This window comes from Tinamus guttatus, unplaced genomic scaffold, assembly GCF_059628265.1.
Source record: "Tinamus guttatus ecotype Peru unplaced genomic scaffold, ASM5962826v1 Tinamus_guttatus_pri_ptg000240l, whole genome shotgun sequence".
Taxonomy (NCBI): Eukaryota; Metazoa; Chordata; class Aves; order Tinamiformes; family Tinamidae; genus Tinamus; species Tinamus guttatus.
In genome coordinates, this window is record NW_028288774.1 from 10,069,130 (window position 1) to 10,087,806 (window position 18,677).

The window sequence follows — 18,677 nt, forward strand, 5'->3', positions numbered from 1 at the left end:
GTCCAACTCCCCTGCTCCAGCAGGGACACCTAGAGCACGTGGCACAGGGTGGCATCCAGGCAGGACACGCTTCTCTAAACTGTATTCCCTTGTTTCTTTGATTTCAGGAAAAACCCTGTCTCACTTACCAAATGATCTCATATAGAGTCTGAGCCTGAGCTATTCCAGGTTTCCCAGGCAAGGAGCTATTCTTATATAACACAGAAGTCCTTGAATGCTTGTACTCTGTGTTAAACACCCACTTCCTATCCCTAAGATCTGCTTCCTTCATTCCTCTTGTGTTTTTCTTTCTTTTTTTTTTTCCTTGCTCCCTGGTTGTCCCTGTTCTAGAATTGAAGGGAAAGTAATAAGAGCAGGACATCTGTCTCCGTTCTTGCTGACCGGTTTAATGGGGCTCTGATTTCATCTTACAGCTGATAGCAGTTGAGTCCTCTGTGCTGCCTCTCCCTCGCCCGTTGCACCAGCCCTTGCCCGCGTGCGGTGACGGTGCACATTGCTCCGTGCACACAGAGCTCCTTCATAGCAGGGAAGAGGAGCAATATTGTCCCATAATGAAAAATTCCTGGGTATCTGTGAAGAGTAATTTTCTGCTGTGATGAAACTTTGGATAAGATGGATTGGAAAAGTTTTCTATAAGATTTGTTCTCTCCCCAGTTTAGGATTTCTCTTAGGAAAAAAAAGAGTGCATTTTTTTTCTCTCGTGTTTGCAGAAAGCGTGGCCATTGCATAACGTTTACTGGCATCCGCATCCCATAAGCAGACAGGGCCACTATTAAACTTTGATCAGTCCTTCACTGCAAGGTGAAATGCTCATGCCCGAAACAGAAAAGGAGGAAGCAAAAATAGTTTGCAGGCTGCTGATGAGCTGCTGGAGCAGTAAATGGTTTTGCCTTGATGTGGAGCTTTATTCCACGTGGTCTTTAAATTCTAATGGCAAATGTGATGCTGATCAGGAATGGGTCCTGATGGATGATCATATTACTCATATACTTTATTTTGTTCATTCACATCATCCATTTGAACCTGCTGAATTTGTTTCTTTTCTTTCTCTCTCTGTCCAAAACAAAACCAGAAATGGGCTTTTGGTGTAAAGAGTCAGTCATTAAGCACATGCTGAAAGGAGCTCTCCGTCCATTTTGACTAGATTGCAGAGGGGAAGGGCTCAGTAAGGGAAAAACTTATCTGCAACACACTTGCACATAAAGCCTTCTACGTCTGCATTTTTCTATTTTTCTAGAATTTGCTCCTGACTTGTTCCTTAAATCGAACAGCATGGTCTTTATAGTGGGTGGGTGAGGATGAGCATGCTCCTTGTGCAGAATAAAGCTCCTGGCATTTGCACAGATCTAGCTCCGGTATGGTGGACTTAACACTAACTAGAGGCAAGCCTTGAATAAGGATGTCATATGATATTGCTACTTCTTTGCTACAGCACTAATTCCTTGTTTTCTTTTCCTTTGTAGCTAGAACATATTCAGAAACACATATGGTATATGTAAGTAACACTTTTTAATTAACTTTTGCATGTGTTCAGTCTTGTGTTATAGAAGCTGATATTCTGGTGCTCGCTGAAGAGAGATTGGAATTAGAGAGCTTTTAGGCAGGTGGAGAGGGCACAGAGGAGAGAATAGCATCTAGCAGTGCTGTTTCACTCTCTGCTTCTAAAATATTTTCATCTATGTCAGTACTAGCCAGGAACATTCATATATGGAAACATGTGAGTGGCAATTGTTTGAAATGAGACATTCAGCTCAGCAATTTACTGTGTTAAAAGAAAAAAAAAAAAGTACCAGACATATTTAGTTGGCTATGCAGGGGCTACAGAGAATCTCTTCAAAACCTTCTTGATAAGAAAGCTTTTGCTTGGTCCTTCGTGGCGTCTTGGCTTTTCTGCGAAGTACAAACGAAAATGATTATATTGATAAGTGAGCACCTGTGAACAAGAGACTTTCTGTCTCATAATCCTGCTCCTGCTTCTCCACCGCAAGCCGGGAGGCTGCTTCTGACCTTGTAAGCTGTTGATGTGAGAGCAGTTCTGTGACTTGATTAAAAGCAGCAGTCTTGACAGTGAAACAGGTCTATGAGAAAAGTCTGTGCCTGTCCAGTGGTTTGGGTATGAGGAAGACTGATGGCTTTCAAAAGTGACCTTTCAGTTTGTGTAGTCCTAATGTAAATAACAGCTTTGCTTTATACGGATGAAAACCCGATTAAACTAAGGAGAATACTTCCCAGGTATTAAACAGGGAAGCGATGCGTTGATGCATCCTTTGGGGATCAGGGTACCTCCACGTTCCCTAAAATGGTGATATGATGAGTCCTGCCTTCTTAATTCTCCTGTCATGGCTCTTGGGAAGCTTTTGAGGATGATTTGACCTGATATTTAATCTTGTCACTAGGAAAAAAAGAAATGTTTTGGTTTCTCTAATTCTACCTTATGGTACTGTTCACTTGCTGGATTCATCTGACTTAAAGGGGACCGGAGGACTTTCAACAATTTAGCAGAATAACACGACTTATTCTTGGTTGCCTGCAATGGTGGTTGCCTCGGGCTTGTTTCACACTCCATGGTTACCAGTTGACGTGACACTTTTTAAAAACTAAGGAAGTATTTGAGTGTTTTACAAGGGGGTAACGCTTTTGCTGAAAGTGTTCTCTCTCTTTTTTAAAAAAAAACTCATAGAAAAATGTAAGAGAAACTAGGAGGGAGGAATTGTGATTGTAATTTTTGAAATGTCCCTCCTATAACATCTAACCTGAAATTCAAAAGTAAATGTTGTTTCCATTGGACTGGACAGCGGATCCAGTTTATTTCCTCATGAATAAAATCTAGGCAACTGAAGTTTTCCTGTGCTTTAATCAGAAATTGAATAGGAAATAAAATCAAATGGCACCAATCACTTGCATTCTTCTTCTACCCTTCCAGGCTCATATGCACAGTTAGGCAAGTGTTATCTTAGGACTTTAGTCTCACTTGAAAATTTGAAGATTTTTTCTTTGCAGTTGTGTTTTCATTTCATTTGCTTCTCGATGAAGATCTGTCTCTCTGATGTTTGGCACAGTGAACAGCTTTTAACCCCAATGGAAATTGTATCTCAGGACATTCTCATAAGAACTAACCTGAGTTTTGCAAAAGCAAATCTCTCTAGCATTCCCATAGAGTTAATGGAATGAGAGAAAGGCTCCTGCAGAAGTCAGTTCGGATTGCTTAAAGAAGGTTTCTGCTCAAAATAGCTTTCTAAAGGAGTCTCTTTCTCAATACCTCTCTGTTGCCCATGGATTGACCTAAGGAGGAACCTCCTTTGGCTAAATTTAGCCTGTGAATAACACTGCCACCTGCAAACTCTACTACTTCCACCTGGTAATGTTTCCCAGCCTCTCTGCATTCATTTTGCCTTGATATATTGATGTTGACAAAGAAAGGAATGGTTAAAAGTGCAGTGTTTGTAGGCTATGGCTGTTTTGCTTGCAGCTTTCATGCTTTTCTTATGTAACACTACTGTTCTGCATAAAATCTTTATTCTTTGTCATATATAGTTCACTAACCTGAAACTTGTGCTCCTAACATGATAAGTGATTCTGTTTAGTTCTTAAAAAGATATTCAGGATCCTGTAAAACTGTGAAAAAGATGTAGGCTAGGCAGACCGAGAGAGGTCGTGAAAGTTGAAATCAGGATTCACAATCCTAAAAAAACAGAAAAAAATTAAGCCAAAAATAAACCTTTAATCTCCAACCTCCCATTCCTCTTGCCTTCCCACTCAAATTAAATCAGTGATCTTTTTAAGCCTTTTTATTTTAAATAGTTTTATTTTAAATAGATTTTAATCATTTTTAATAAAGCAAGAGGGTAAGTAGAATCTGTTGTTTTGGGAAATACAGAGGCCTCTAATGCTGAGTTAGTGCCCTAATAGCGAGGGGAGAAAATTTAGCAAAATTAGGTAAAGAATAGTGGTACTGGTTCCACTTTGCTTTAAGGTAATGGAAATGTGTAGCTCTGTGAGGTTCAGGAACAAATTTTATAGAAAGATTCAAAAAGTCCACCCTGTTACGGAATCGCATCCATTGTGGGCATCGCTGCTCACAGAAGAGGCGAAGTTTTAAAGCAGCAATTACGGCGACCCAGGCCTTTAAAAAAGCGTACGTGATTTGCAGCATTCATTGGGTGACATTGTTTGATGGCTGTGCGGGCTAAAATGCAACCCGTGTTACTCTCTACCAGACTGCAGATGGAGCAGACACGATAGTCCTGCCAATCATTGCACGGACCCAGTGATTTTCATTTCCTGAAGCACTGAATGTGTTGCCAAATGACAAGGCCTCTCTTCAGAGGTTTTTCTTGTATCTGATGAGGAAGTGTGAAAATCCCTGACTCTGCCCGAGGTTGACCACGTGCAGGGCATAAGGGAAAACCGTTTTTTGGTACGCAGGAGATAGCAAGCTGTGGTCTCTGGAAATGGCTCACGAGCTGATATAAGAGACTTGCAGGTGCTATTCAGCTGTAGACTAAAGCGACTAGTAGGAAATCCAAATCTTCTGGGAATTTTCAAAAGCAATAATTTCTTTTTAATCTCTTTAATTTACCTTAAGGACTTCCGCTTGTAATATAATGAATGATTAATGAAGTCAGTACCTAGTAGTATGGAATGTCAGATGATTAAAAAACAAAACCGTATGCTGCTGTCCAGAGGTCTATCCTACCAAAATGTATCTTAATGACAAGGTCATCTTTGGCATTAATAGTGAAGGATTATGATCTAGGCATTGCTTGTAACTTGCTGAGAGCAAAGTCCTGACACATTTTGGGTAATAACTTGCTTTAGGAGTAGCTACAGCAGAAAGACAAGATGTTCAAGCAAGTAAGGTGTTTCTCTAGTTGGACCAGGATGTCTGAATCCAGCCCTTAGACTCAGGACTATGCTGGCATTGTACAAAACACCAGAGACTTCTGTGATACTCTGTGGAGGCACCAGAACTTATCTTTTTTAGTAAGTGTCTCATGTCACATGAGAGCAAACACTTCTTTGGGTGGACACAGTTTACCTAAGCTGCTCCCTGCCTAACTAAATAAAATCAGAGGGTGTTCAGGTTGCTTGCTATTTATTTCACTCAGTCTGTTAAACATACCCTGAAATCTTGAGCTGTTCTTTTTATAGCTAGGACCTATAATTGCAGTGAATAATCAATATTTCCTGAGATTAGTGAATGAAATGAGATAATTATGCAGGAAGTTTGTGTGGACTCCTTTTAAAAGAATAATGTGCTCTGCCACTAATTATATATTCCTAGGTCTACCACTGACCTTGGGCAGCTCTCTCGGGCCCCAATTTTCAAATTTGCCTGTCTGAAGAGAAACAGAGATTGCCATATTTAGGCATGTAAATAAGGGATCTCGTTTTCTGAAATATCTTTTGAAGTGTGTCAAATTGGGACCTGAACACTGAGGTCTCCTAAAGCACTTTAGAAGTTTACAAGTGAAAAATTGCTGGGAAGCCTGTTGTATTTATAATTAGTGAAGCCTGGGGTTGGTTTGTTCACAGTTTGTTCTGTGAAAGCAATTCTTTCAGCTTGCAATTTTTAGCCTGATAGCCTGAGGTCTGGCCTGCTGGTGAGACAGCATCTCTACAGCCATGTAGTGCATTTTATAAATGTTTGGTATTAGAACGCTGAACAGCTGCTTAAATTATGAGTGCACTGGTAAGTAAAATTCCTACTGCCTTTCTGACTTAACACAGATATTTTGTGTTGAAGAAGCAAATCCACAAGGTGCTGGTCACTCTCGGCCTTCATGGCCTTTTCTTCAGAAGCGAGTATCTGTTTGGTTGCGAGATCTGGTCTCTCAGTGGGAATTTAACAAGCTATTTCCATCTGTTGCTGCAGGCTATGTTTCAGAGGCAGGGTTCATTTGTGACTCACGTTTCTCCTTTTTTTCTCCTCTATGTTCTTTCCTCTGCAGAGGGGGTAAGAATGAGCCAGAACCAGAGCAACCAATCCCTCGAAAGGTGCAGATCCGCTCCCTCCCTTCCCTGGAGGATATCGATCCAGACGTGTTAGATAGCATGCACTCGTTAGGCTGCTTCCGTGACCGAAATAAACTCTTACAAGACTTGTTGTCGGAAGAGTAAGCACTTGCTCAGTCTTAATATCCATCGGGTGTGCATGGGCTGGAATGCTGAAAAACCTGGGGAAAGGCAGCGACTGCTTTAACATGTCCCTTGCCATGAAGGACCCGTTGCAATTTCTCGCTGTCTGGCAGCTCAGTTGCCAGGGTGGTGTGGGAAGGAGCGGGGTTCACGAGCCTTTCTTGTGCCGTGTCAGAAGGGTCAAGGCCGGAGCTGCAGCAGAAGCGTGGGGGGCCCGCTCTCCTTCACTGCCTGGTGTGGTCACTTCATGAAAAGATGGCCTGTGGGGAGAGAGGGGTCATTGCTGCTGTCCCTGTTGGATCTCTATTGGCATTTTTTTTATTTACCTCAAGTGTCTGCTTAAGAGCTGGTCTCTTCCTGGAGATGTTAGGAGGGACAGGTGGTGGAAAGAGGACTTCGGCCGCATGTAGCTGCCATTTTGCTTCAGACGTTAGGTGGGCATGTTACTTAGCCTGTCCTGGGCCTCTGTTCAAGATGTGTAGTGTAGGGTTTGTATTTGCTTTTCCCACTATCTGCTTGTTGGAGACAACAAACCTCTGGAAAGTTCTGTGGTTATGTATCGAGTTGGCAGATACATTAACCTTTCCAGCTTATTTAGAATAGCTATAACTGTTTCTTTGATGAGAAGGGATATCTGCATCTTTTTGCTTTTTTCTCTTTAAATTTATTTTTTTTCCTGTTTCTTTTCAGAGAGAACCAAGAAAAAATGATTTATTTTCTCCTGCTTGACCGGAAGGAGAGATATCCCAGTCATGAAGATGAGGATCTTCCCCCTAGGAATGAAATAGGTACTAAAGATATGACATCTGTCATCATGAACCCATTTCAGTTAGTTCCTCTATGCCTTCTGTTGATGGTTTGGGTTTTTTTTTTTCCTGTTATCCCCCAAGCATCACTGTTGTCACAGTATACAACACTGTTGAGAATCCTTTTTCTGTTTAACTCAAAGGTTTCATTTTTCCAGGACATGTCTGTCTTACAGTGCAGAAGCATCCAAGTTGGTTTTGAACCAAAAATCTTAGAAAATGTCATGTGAAACCCCAAGCTGGCTCTGTGCAAGCCAGATTGGGTTTAGAAGCAGGATAGGCTAGTGGCAGAATTCACTAATCTGCATGTAGCACCTTATTCCAGAAGAATTATTCATTAGTGTTTTATAAGCAGAGTACTGCTGGTGGCCAAGGACTACACTGTGCCAGACACAAGGGAAAATAAGAAGGTAAGAGTCTCCTGCTGTGCCCAGTAACAAAAGTTTAACTGATAAAGTGCTAGTCACTTCAGTCGGTGACCTAAAATAGCATTTTTGCATAGCAGTGTTGTGATTTCTAGATCTTGCTGTTTAAGCACTTTCAAAGCTAGAAGCAAAGTGCTCTTAATTTTACTGGAAAGGTAGGAATCTCTCCAGCCTATTGGGGAGTGGTATATCGAACAGTGAGCTTGATATTACTCATTTGGATTTTTATGCTAGTCCAGCTCCAGGCCATATAATTTTGCAAGGAAGTCTCTTTTTTTGGGGAAAGAATAGGATGATCATAGTCAACACAGTATTCTTTTTTAAAAAATTTACCTAGAGGAAGCTGCAGAGAGCATATTAGCGGGGATCTTGATTAAGCTGGGTTAATGTGCCAACTGCATGTCCTGTGGTCAAAAAAACCTGCTCAGAGTAGTGTGTCATCTAGCACTTCGTAGTCAGCTGTTGAACCGAACAGGCTACTCTGCAATGCAGGGATACTCCCATGTTGTTTTAGAAATATTTTATGTTATGAAAAGAAGCATAATGCCTCTAGATTCTTCAAATCCAATATGTAAATAAAGGTACAGCTATGCCCTAAAACATATTTTCTCTCTCTTCCACATGACAAATTATGTGTTGAACTGAAATTGCGGACTCCACTGTTGTATTTTTTTGTACATGGAGTGAAAATGTTCCCCAACAGGGAAACATTACTCTGAATATACCATTGTGCTGCACTGGCACATTTTAGACTCTGAGCATTCCTCTTTGAGTGTTGGTAAGTTGTATTTCCTCTTCCACAGGAGGTTTCCTCCTCTTCTGCTCCCAGCAATATCTCTGGGAACATGAGGCAAGGTTTAATTAAGAACAGTCATGCTTCTGATGAATATCTCATGATTAGCCATTAGTAATGGCCTTGCACAAACAGAGAAGAGCAGAGAAAAGGTAACAGATTTAATAATAGCACCTTGAAGAAATTCCTCGAATTTGTGCCTTGCCTGAGCTCTTGCCAAAGAAAAAGTACATGTCAATGTACTTGTTTTTTCTGCTTCCTTTTGGTGGAAGGGATGGATGCAGGTTAAAATAAAAGTAAGTTCAGACTTGGCCAGTTTACACTAGCCAGGTTTTCACTCAGTTATTACCTGTATGGTACTCTCTTCCTTTGTAAAAATCCTTTGAAACAGCTTAATTTTTCTTTTGAAGGATGAACGGAAAATACATTACAAAAACTACCACAAAACTAGACTAGGACTTTCCTTCTTAGTTTTACCAGAGACTCCTGAAGAGAAATGCACACATGGGAGGTTTTCCTGTTTGCACTTCCTATGCTGCTGCTGCAGTGTCTTCAGCTGCTTTTATATGCCACCAGATTAATCCTTATGGCAGGATGGCTCTATATTTAATGATTCCTTGTATATCTTTGGGCTTAAAAGTGATGATGGACTCAGTGTTTCCAGGATCACCGCAGACCCCTTTAGAAAAACATGTACGACACTTGCAATCATCAGCTCTGTGTAGTACAGGTTAGTCAGCCACTCAACCGTTTCTTCCTTACATTCCTGCAGACTGCTGGATGTGTGCTCCATCAAGCCTTGGTCAATTGTTGCTTAATTTATAGTCATGTTCCACGACCTGCTCTTTTGCTTATTCCCTCTCTTAAATAGCCTAAAATACAGATTGGAAATCAATATCTTCCAACATCTTGAGCAGCAAAAAGAATTATTTAGTATTTTAGAAATATCCTTATCCTACTCAGTGTTTCTGTTGATTCCCCAATGATCTACTGTCCTTCTCTCAGGCTTTCTGCTTCTGAAGGCTGTATAAAATGCTATTATGCAAGTCTTTGGTTAACTCCTCCTTAAATTCCTTCTTGGCTCACTTTTAATGTCCACCTTATATTTGGTCTGTTGTTTTTGTGTCACTTGCCTAAATTTCCATTTGCTAAAGTCTTCTGTTTTGAACCTGATTGGATAAGGTTCAAAATATTCTACTATGAGTAGATAAGATATCTTCTCACACTTTTTTTTTCTTGCCTTTTTCTTCTTTCTTGTTGAGACTCCGCTGGTAACTAACCTCATTGTGGTCTGGGCTTATTAATCTCTGTTCTTTTAGCTGTTTTCTTCAGCTTTCTTCTCCTTCCTTCCTTTATCCATTTTTTTGAAGATACACCCTTTCCTGATCCTTTCTAAAGTCTGGTATCGCCATGGGAATCTTTTATCAACTCCTTGTTGTGGATACTGACCTTAATTACATTCTGCTTAATGTGTGTTACTCAACTCTAGTCACTCTTGTATCAGACGTTGTTTTCTAGGATGGATCCTCTCTCATTCTCTGATGTGTTTTGAAAACACATTGAAAAAGTAATAGTCTGAAGTGTTAACAAAGTACTTTTCTAAACCTTGTTTCAGCCTATTTTTAACCACTTGTATGTGTGCGGCTGAAGACATCCCTTATTACTGCATCTCCTGCTGATTTTCCCTTTGCTTTATGCACTGTATATGTTTTTCCTAATCTGGAGGTAGCTACCCCTACTATTATTTTCTACTACTTTTTTATTACTGGAAACAGGCTGAAATAGCATGTGATTTGACTGCTTTTTTTTTCCCTACTTCATTTTTAGCAAGAAAAATATTACTAAGAATACTTGGGTTAAAGGGTCATAGAGTCAGGTGTTATCCTGAGCCTATTTGCATTTGAGCCTTATTTGCTCCTACTCATTGTTTCAAGAATAGGCCTGGCCTAGAAGAAACTGTACTGTAAAAACATGATGTAAGAGAGAGAGAAGAAACCGACAGGCAGAAGTAGGGGAACAGGAGAGGACTGGCAACAAAATTAATATCATCAGACTAGGCAGTAATGATAGAATTGTCAACCTAAATATTTTTGGTTTTACAAAGCAATTGTGGCAGAGGAAAAAGCCTTAGGGGATGGGCACTGTGAGCTTGTATCTAACTGCAGAGGTGAAGGATGCCTTTTCTTCAAGGTAGTTGCTCTCCACTAAAGGTAAAAATGTGCCTATAAATAGAGGGAAGGAAATAATTTAAAATTTATTTATAAGTAGAAGCAGGAACTAAATAGCCCAACTGAAGGAAATCCTTTCCTTTTTACTGTTCTGCTTTCCTCCTTTTTACTCTTTGATGCCATCAGAGATGTTAGTAGCAAAACACTCAGTGGGTCTACATTTGGTTCCCTGCTTCACCGTGGAACTTTTTATGGTTTGGCAAGCCACCTAGGAGCGCTTTCTGTGTTGGGGCTTGGTGCCCAAAGATTCCATTTTTGGGAGCAGTTTAGGTGCTTCTCAGAACCTCAGTAAATGTTTGGCTACACCTTTTAGGAATTATATGCCTTTAAAAATCTCATTCTTACATCTCTGTTTGCTCTCTGAAAAATGGAAGTAGCACTTCTGTATTTCACAGAGATATTACAAAATAAAAAGTATAAAACACTTCAGTTCCTATAGCAGTAAAACTTGCATGAAGGCCTGTGAGATATGTTTCAGTAGCTCTCACTGGAAAATCATCTCGGGTAGACAAGAATCTTAATTTTTAGTGTTGAGAGAGGAAAAACATAAAGCAGTAGGGAAAACCTGAAATCTATTTCAGTCTTCTTAAACTCTTAAAGATGAAAAAAGGGGCAGGAGGGGCAAGTATTCCAAAAAGAACATGCATCTGAGGTTAGTGTATACTCAAGTCCCTGTGCAACACTTAATCTAGCTAAGCTGGACATCACAGGCAAGCACTAGCAGCCTGCTTGCCTCTCCAGATCACGGTGTGGCTTGTGACTAACACTTGGACTGTGGCTAGCAGCTTGGACTGTTGCCCAAGTTGTCATCTTAATATTGCTGTTATCAGCTGTGTAAAGGAACCTGTGCTAGCCATTTTACAGTCATACCTTTATTTTACAGTGCACATACGTGCAGGGCAGTAGGAGTGCTCCCTCTGACTGTAGATGGACATCTTAACGTTTGCAAATTTAGAAGAAGGGTGATACTACAAATGTTCATGTCCATCACAAAGATACCTGTCTCTGCAGGGGAGCTGTGAGAGATTGTTGAGAGAGGCGAATTCAGCTGACATGTTTTCTTTTCATAAAGATCCCCCCAGGAAGCGTGTGGACTCCCCGATGCTGAACAGGCATGGGAAGCGGCGACCAGAGAGGAAGTCGATGGAGGTTCTCAGTGTGACAGATGGTGGCTCCCCAGTCCCTGCTCGCAGAGCTATTGAAATGGCACAACATGGACAGAGGTGGGTCTCTTCTTTACCCAGGAGCTGGTAGTCCCACCTGGCTGTCTTTGTTTCCCTTGTTCCCTCCATTTATAGTATACATGCAAAAGAGTATGGAGCTTTTCTATTTGCACCAGCATTCATAACAACATCCAAGTGCACTTGCCATATGATCTGGCAGCCAGCAGTGCTTACGCACGCAGGAGCAGATGTCCTGCCAGGGACTTGAGGGCTCTGTTTACACCCATCACTCAGGAAGCTACCGTGTCCTCTAGACAAACTTCATCTCACTTCATTTTAATTGTCCAGGATTTAGACACTCACAGTCTAAATCAGTTATAAAGGCTGCCACTCCAGGCAGTGGGGACAGACAGGGGTCTCAGATTCATACACCCCCTGTTCCAGCAATTTTAGGTAGGATAAATTACCCTCTGTTTTTCCTTCCTGTCCCTGTAGCCTGCAGCAGGAAGCTAGATGACTATCTTAGGTTAGGTGGCCTAGCTTTTAGGCACCAAAAGTTAAATAAAAGTTAACCTCACCTTCCATTTCTTCAAAAAAAATTAATCTGGAAAGCCCTGTCCAGGTATCTGTGGATGTCTCTAATATGTGCTGTCAGAGCGAATGTGCATCTGACCCACATAAATCATTTGAATTTGTGTTAGATATGTATAATTTTGCCTCTCTTCTATTGGATAAAAGTGTCAGTCATGGTGAAGCAGCAGGGGAAAATGATGTCTTCTCCAACCAGGTTCTGGTAGGATAAGTGAACTGAACTGGAAGTTGCTTCCCCAGTCCTTATGGCTAGCCAGGGGAGCTAGTACCTTTAGGTTTGCACTTACATAAATCAGTCTGTGTAAAAGAACACTCCATGTATATGTTTGTTACTGATGCTTTAGCTTTTGTTTCAGCTTTATGACATAATCTTTCTCTTCAACTGTTAAGATCTGCTCAAAAAAAAAGCTTGCTGTGCTCAGAAACTCCCTTTGCTGAATGACAACTTGATGAAGAACATGATATAATTTCATGTCAAGAGGCTCCTAGTACTATTGAAAATTTTTGCTGGGCAACTGTAGCAGTTCTATCTATAGTGAGGAAAAAGTGGTAGTTCCCAGGAGTTGCTAGGACTTATATCAGAGATTTGTGGCTGGTTATCCTTGAGATACAGTGCCGGAAAAAAGTCTCATTGTAGTGTGGATTGGAAACCTGTCTTGTATATGTGTTTCTCTTTGATGTTTAATGAGGTCTAGGTTAAGGAGTTGTTCAGGTCAGGGTGTATTCTCAGTGTTCCTCAGAGACCCCTGAAGTGATAAGGATGAGCACACAACACTGACAAACAGTTGCCCACTCCTTAATCACGTTGCAATGTTTCACCTAATACCTGGGAGACATATGGGCCATGCTGTTCCCCAAGATGAGCCAGCCATAGGTGAATCATTTCTGCCCTGGGCTGCTTGTGAACTGCAGAGCTTTGCAGCTGCTGCAGCGAGTGACCAGCTGGGCAGAACGAATACCGTGTGGTGAGGTGAACAAGCTGAGGTAATGATTCAGCCAGTCTAGAACTCATTAGATCAATCCTAAAGTTTTCCAAAGTTGAAACCTTTCTGTCTAGCTCTCAGCTTTGACTTTGGATACAAAAGACTGAAGAGGATGCCAGGCTGCATCTCCCTATGCAGAGTATATCTTTTGCCTTGAAATGTCTCACTCTGTATGCAGATGAGAAAATATTTGAAGTCAGAAGGTCTGAGGTGAATTTGGAGATAGAAGAGAGACATGCCCAGGCTGCATGTCAGTGAGGAAGGGCTTTGGGTTAAAGGAGGAGAAGAAACCTGCCAGGCACAAAAGAGGTACAGGAAAACACATGCCACACAACTCTTACAGGGCAGGACGTCAAGGTGTGACTGAGGGCAGAGAAAGGCATGTAAAAATGCCATGATTGATGATGATGAGCTTGGTAGTGCTTGTTTTGGAAGGGTTAAAGGGAAGATGTTATTTTATTCCGTGTCTGAGCTTCCATTATTCATGCTATTCCACATCCACAGATGACAACGGCACATTTTGTGTTGCTGGCAGCACAATCGTTTATAACGTGAACTGGGTTCATTAACAAACACCACTGCATGGGGATTGTCTGGGGACGATGCATTGCTGATGGGGCACCATCTGTCAGAACAGTCAGGAACAAAATGATAAGTGCCTTCCACCAAGAACAAGGGATTTTTAATGACTAGTTGCATATTATTTTGCAGGAAATGACCCACTGAGAGTGGATTTTACAACATTGGGTCTTAGATCCCAGAGGTGGATGCAATTTTTTTATTTTGAGAATGACATTTTTGGTCTGGATAGATGACTAGTTAGTGCTTTTATCCCCGGGGGATTCTTCAGTACAAGGAAGACACAAATGACTGTGTAAACATCAGGGGACACAAAGCCATTGCTTCTTTCTTAAGCTAGCAGAGATAGGCATCTAACCAGTGGGCAGAGCACACCCGTGTGTCTTGTGTGTTGGTCCTGTTGTGCCCCTCTGGTTTTACATGTCTGTGTGCTGAACTGTGCCTTTGGTAACCATGTGGGGACCCTATAAGGGTCCAGTCTTGGCAGGGTTTATCTTTGAAACTTGTTTTTAAACTTGGCAGTCTTAAGCCATGCAGACTGAGAAAGTAGTAGCTGAAAAACATAGTCCTTCAGTGGCTTAGTTCTAGCTAATGGTGAAGGAGGAATTCAATACAAAGGCAGCCTGTTGAGCTTACAGATGCCTTGAAATGCTTGTGCAGAGCTGTGAAAGTACTCAGTTGGGTCCTTGAATGTGCATGACAAACTTAATGTGCACAAACACCAACCACCCTACAGTTGGTGGCTATTTTTGGCTAACTATCAACTACCGAGGTTCATGATTACACCTTGGATACTTCCGCTCTTGTGGTATCCTCTCAGACTCACCTCTCACCTCTTGTGGTATCACCTCTCAGATTGTGTGGTATTTCACTGAAATGTCAAAAGAGATAGGTTCTGAGTGTGGTGTAACACCAGCTGATCTGTGCCAATATCACACAGAATACAAGGAATTCCATGCGAGCTGATAGCTCTCAGGGTTATGTGAGAATATTTCTGCAGTTTTGTTGGGGGAGTCCAAAAAGTGTTCAAAATGGGCTTCATTACGTAACTGCTTTTCTCCTGGTTGTTGAAGTTTGCGGGAAAGATCAGCCAATATGAGGAAGCAGTGTTCCTTGAAACAGTAAAATGTAGGACAGCGAGGACGCAGAACTGCTCTGTTAACAAGGCACAGGGAGTTCTGCTTCTCAGCTTCAGGTTTCTGTTCCCAGATTCTCAAAGAAGGATATTTCTGTATACATGGAACGTAGGGAAGGGAGCTTGGGAATAAGGGGTAATGGATCCTACAAATTAGAAAATAAAATAGGTCACCTGTACTCTAGAAGGCTCTGCAGTCTGATTTGAACCCTTTCCCTGTTTGTACTTACTGTTTATACCATCTGAAAAAGCCTGAGGAATGAGCACTTCACATTTTTTACCTTCAGGCATGTTCTGTGTCCGTGGACAATGTGACAAAGTAGATCCCCTGGGTTTTCTGATGGATAAAGGGGAGCCAGGATTCGCAATGATGTATAGGGAAGTTGCAAGCATCTCAGACCTCAGAAGCCAGGAGGAGAAATGAAGTTCTGCACTGTGTCGACTTGGGCCATAGATAGAGAGTAAAAGAAAGGTGTTTCAGAGCTTTGCTTAAAAAGGGGAGGATGGGTTGGGGGGCTGGGTGTCCAGCATTTCTTCAGGTGACTCTCTTTTATATATGTCCACACTAGTAACTCTGTTTTCTCGCTTTGTTCCTGCCATAGTAAAACAATGTTCAGTAAAAGCCTGGATATCTCTGAAGCCAATCCCAAATTCAACAAAGAAGAAAGGTATAAACACTGACAATATGTTCCTCTCCTCTACCTCACTGCTGAGACCTTAAAGATGCAGTACTTACCTTCTCCATGTGGGAACAGAGCTGGTCTCTCTTTAGAAAGAACCAAAGAGGGTGGGATATTACACCCCCACACTACAGGTATTTTTGTGCAGCCTCATTTGAGGCTATCCCCAGTGCAGCCTGTGACTGTATCAGTGTTTCCCCTGCTAAAATTTCATACTACTGCTACTTCTGTTTCAGTTCTGCCATGAGTAGTATGCCCAAGATAGAAGATGTGTTTGTTACGACTGCTTTGGGAAGGATTGGAATATAAAATACTAGGAAAGCCCAGAGTGATCTACTCCCACCACTAAAAACAGTAGAACAATTGAATCAGTAACAGCAATGGAAGGAACTCGGGAAATTCTGTGAGACAGGGCAAAACACTAAGTGCTGGTAGGTAAGAGACAAACTCTTGGAGACTGTCCTGCCTGCACCAGAGAACACATGAAAAAAGAATTATTAAAAGATAAAGTTGTTGGAGGGTGTTTCCAATCCAGCAGCTCAAATTATGGACAAGGGGGAAGTAAAACAAGAGTTGTGGGTGGAGGCAAAGTGGACAAACATGCACACTGTCAAACTCAGGGAATTTAAGGGATTTTCTTCTGGGTTCATGAAAAAAAAAACAGTTTGGACTCTTGCTGACTGAGACTATCCTTTGTAGTTGCTTTTTAAAGTCCTAACCTGCCACGAAGAAGAGCAGATCTAGTGTGTGTGCACGAGAGGGAGTCCTGACGTGGTGTATAAGGCGTCCTCTTCACGAGGCCAAACTAGAAGCAAACTTTGCACTCAGACTGTTAGAAACCTCTGAAAGTCTCACAGCCATGAAGAAGTAGTGATTTGCCACCAGATTGTACAGTCCTTAGTTGCTGAGCTTTCCTGACCTGTTACCATAGACATGGAAGTTGGTGTTCCTTTAATTTCTCCAATATGTAAGTTCTGCTGTTGCACACTTGGCACTTCTTGCATTAAAAGTTGGTCTGAGACTTCTCCCAAGATTAGTTCTTCAACAGTAGTTAAAAGTTGGTTCCAATAAGAGAGGTACCTTTGCATTTCATCTGTGACATGAGAAGGATCTTTCAGCAGATGTTCCCAGTGCCGTTCATTATCCCTCCGTACTTCTCTGGCAGCTGCTTCAGCTACGTTAGGAGCAGAGAAAATGACCCTTGGGGAACCAGAGGGGGAAATTCCTTAAATACACATGGGCATCCATTTTCCCTCTCCAAGGTGATATTTTTCAGGGCACAAGAGTAGAAGACCCAGCGGATTGTGCAACGATCACCAGGGGTCTCCATCACTGAAGGGCCAGGCCCATTTTTGGAAAGTCACGCTCCTTGTTTTCTCACCTCCCTCCCATTTTTTAGAGTTAGAGTGAAGGACCTCAGTGGTGGGAAGATGGGAGGAACTGGATGCTAGGTCTGCTCACATCCAGATGAAAGGAAAGGAAGGGCGGTGAGGAGAACCCCAGCAAAATGGGGCCAGCTAATCATGGTGGCCATTAAATTTTTGGCCAGTGTTTAATTATCCAACTTGATGATGTCTTTTTTAAAGGAATACTGCATCTTTAAGGGTCCCTTCCCTCTAGATGCACATGATTGTCTTAGTAGCTGAGGCCACTGTTCCTTTCTTTTCTTTTTCTTTCTTTCTGACTTTCTCTTTCACTCCCTCTTTCAGTGCTTCTCTTCTTCTGTATCTGGGTTGCTGCAGCTCCGTAGTTCACTTGCTTCAGTATTGTAGGGAATGCACATGTCTGCGCTTCTGGGTCTATTGTGTCCTGGGATTGTTCATTTTTTTTAAACCCCACTTCCCTTTTCCTTTTCCCCTACTGTCAATTTGCTTTCCATTCCCTTTGTTAACCTCCTCAATGCCTTCCCTGTGGGGAAAATGACTTGAAAGAAAAATGAATCAACCTTCTCACACCCATTCTATTTACATTTTAATACTCTGTATGTGTGAATATGGGTGTATTTTGTGCATAAATATGCACATGCATTCCAATCTACAATGGGTGTCAATTTACTCTTCTCAGTTACATCACGGGACATAGATTTGTACTGGTACAATTGACGACAGCATTTGCCCGTATATATATATGTGAAGATATATATATATATATATTCGTATATATATTAATTAGATCTTATCCAAATTTGCACTCCAGACCAAAATATAAGTGGAGTGTCACTCAGACACATGAAAAAGAATTTACTATAATGATTTTTCCACTTCTCTATGTGTAGCACAACAGCTTTTTCTTTCTATTCTACCTACGTTTTAATTTGAACTTTCCTCAAGACTGCCTTGCACTGCCCAGCACAGCATTGCGAATGTTCATGTAACCAGAAGCATGGCTACCTGCATTAAGAAGTAAACTGTGAAATCTGCTGGGCATCTATTAAATTTGGCATTTCTGTTGGTGTCCGTCTGGTGGAGAATGGATTTTCCTCACTCAGCCAGAGGTAACTCTGGCAGCTTGGGAGCCTGTTACTGAAACTGGAGAGAATGAGAGAGAGAGAAACAGAAAAAAAATGCTGCATCAAAAGTAATTTGGCTTCATATCACACCAGATTTTTTTATTTTTAATCTCATCTTTGTGAAGGTGAAAAAAGAGTGACACTTTCCTGAGTTTGCTTTCCTATACCCCAAGTAATTTATTACCCGAACTGTTCTCTTCTGTTTTGAGTGTTTTGGTTAATAGTGAAAAATTAAGAATCCTGAAGTTTTCAATTGCCCCTAGGCATCAAAGCCAACATGCCAGACATTCATTCTGCTTTTAGAGCTGCTGTTTCAGACTCTTTTCAGCACAGCATTGGTTTATTCTCCATTCCCATTTGAAAAAATTTCTTTGCAACCTTTAAGACCCAGAGACTGAATTTATTTTAAATGAAAAATGAGATCCTGGAGCACAAGATGGCATCCGCAGAGATAAGTGCCGGGTTGCTGAGCTGATATGTTCTAGCTGATCTGAATTCCTGACTATAAGACCGTCATGACTAATAAGCCAGTATCAAAGCAGATTCACAGCTTGATATACAATCTTGTACCCTAGGCTCCCAAGCTGGCTCAGAAATGCATGCTTTAATAACCAATATGTTTCACAGCTCATTCATGGCAAAAAAAA

General features: G+C 41.5%; 1 protein-coding gene across 10 annotated transcripts in view; it reads left to right on the forward strand.

The window, feature by feature from the left end:
- Positions 1 to 18,677, forward strand: part of BRSK2 (BR serine/threonine kinase 2) — a 270,165-nt gene that overhangs the window by 211,971 nt on the left and 39,517 nt on the right. For 6 of the 10 annotated variants that reach the window (XM_088525806.1, XM_088525804.1, XM_088525807.1 and 3 more), the window contains exons 9-13: positions 1,464 to 1,495; positions 5,952 to 6,116; positions 6,829 to 6,926; positions 11,463 to 11,613; positions 15,444 to 15,509. In XM_088525806.1, coding sequence (XP_088381932.1) covers positions 1,464 to 1,495; positions 5,952 to 6,116; positions 6,829 to 6,926; positions 11,463 to 11,613; positions 15,444 to 15,509 — 512 coding nt within the window. The remainder of the gene's footprint in view (positions 1 to 1,463; positions 1,496 to 5,951; positions 6,117 to 6,828; positions 6,927 to 11,462; positions 11,614 to 15,443; positions 15,510 to 18,677) is intronic. The other 4 variants (XM_088525805.1, XM_088525814.1, XM_088525811.1 and 1 more) reach the window with 1 other exon arrangement.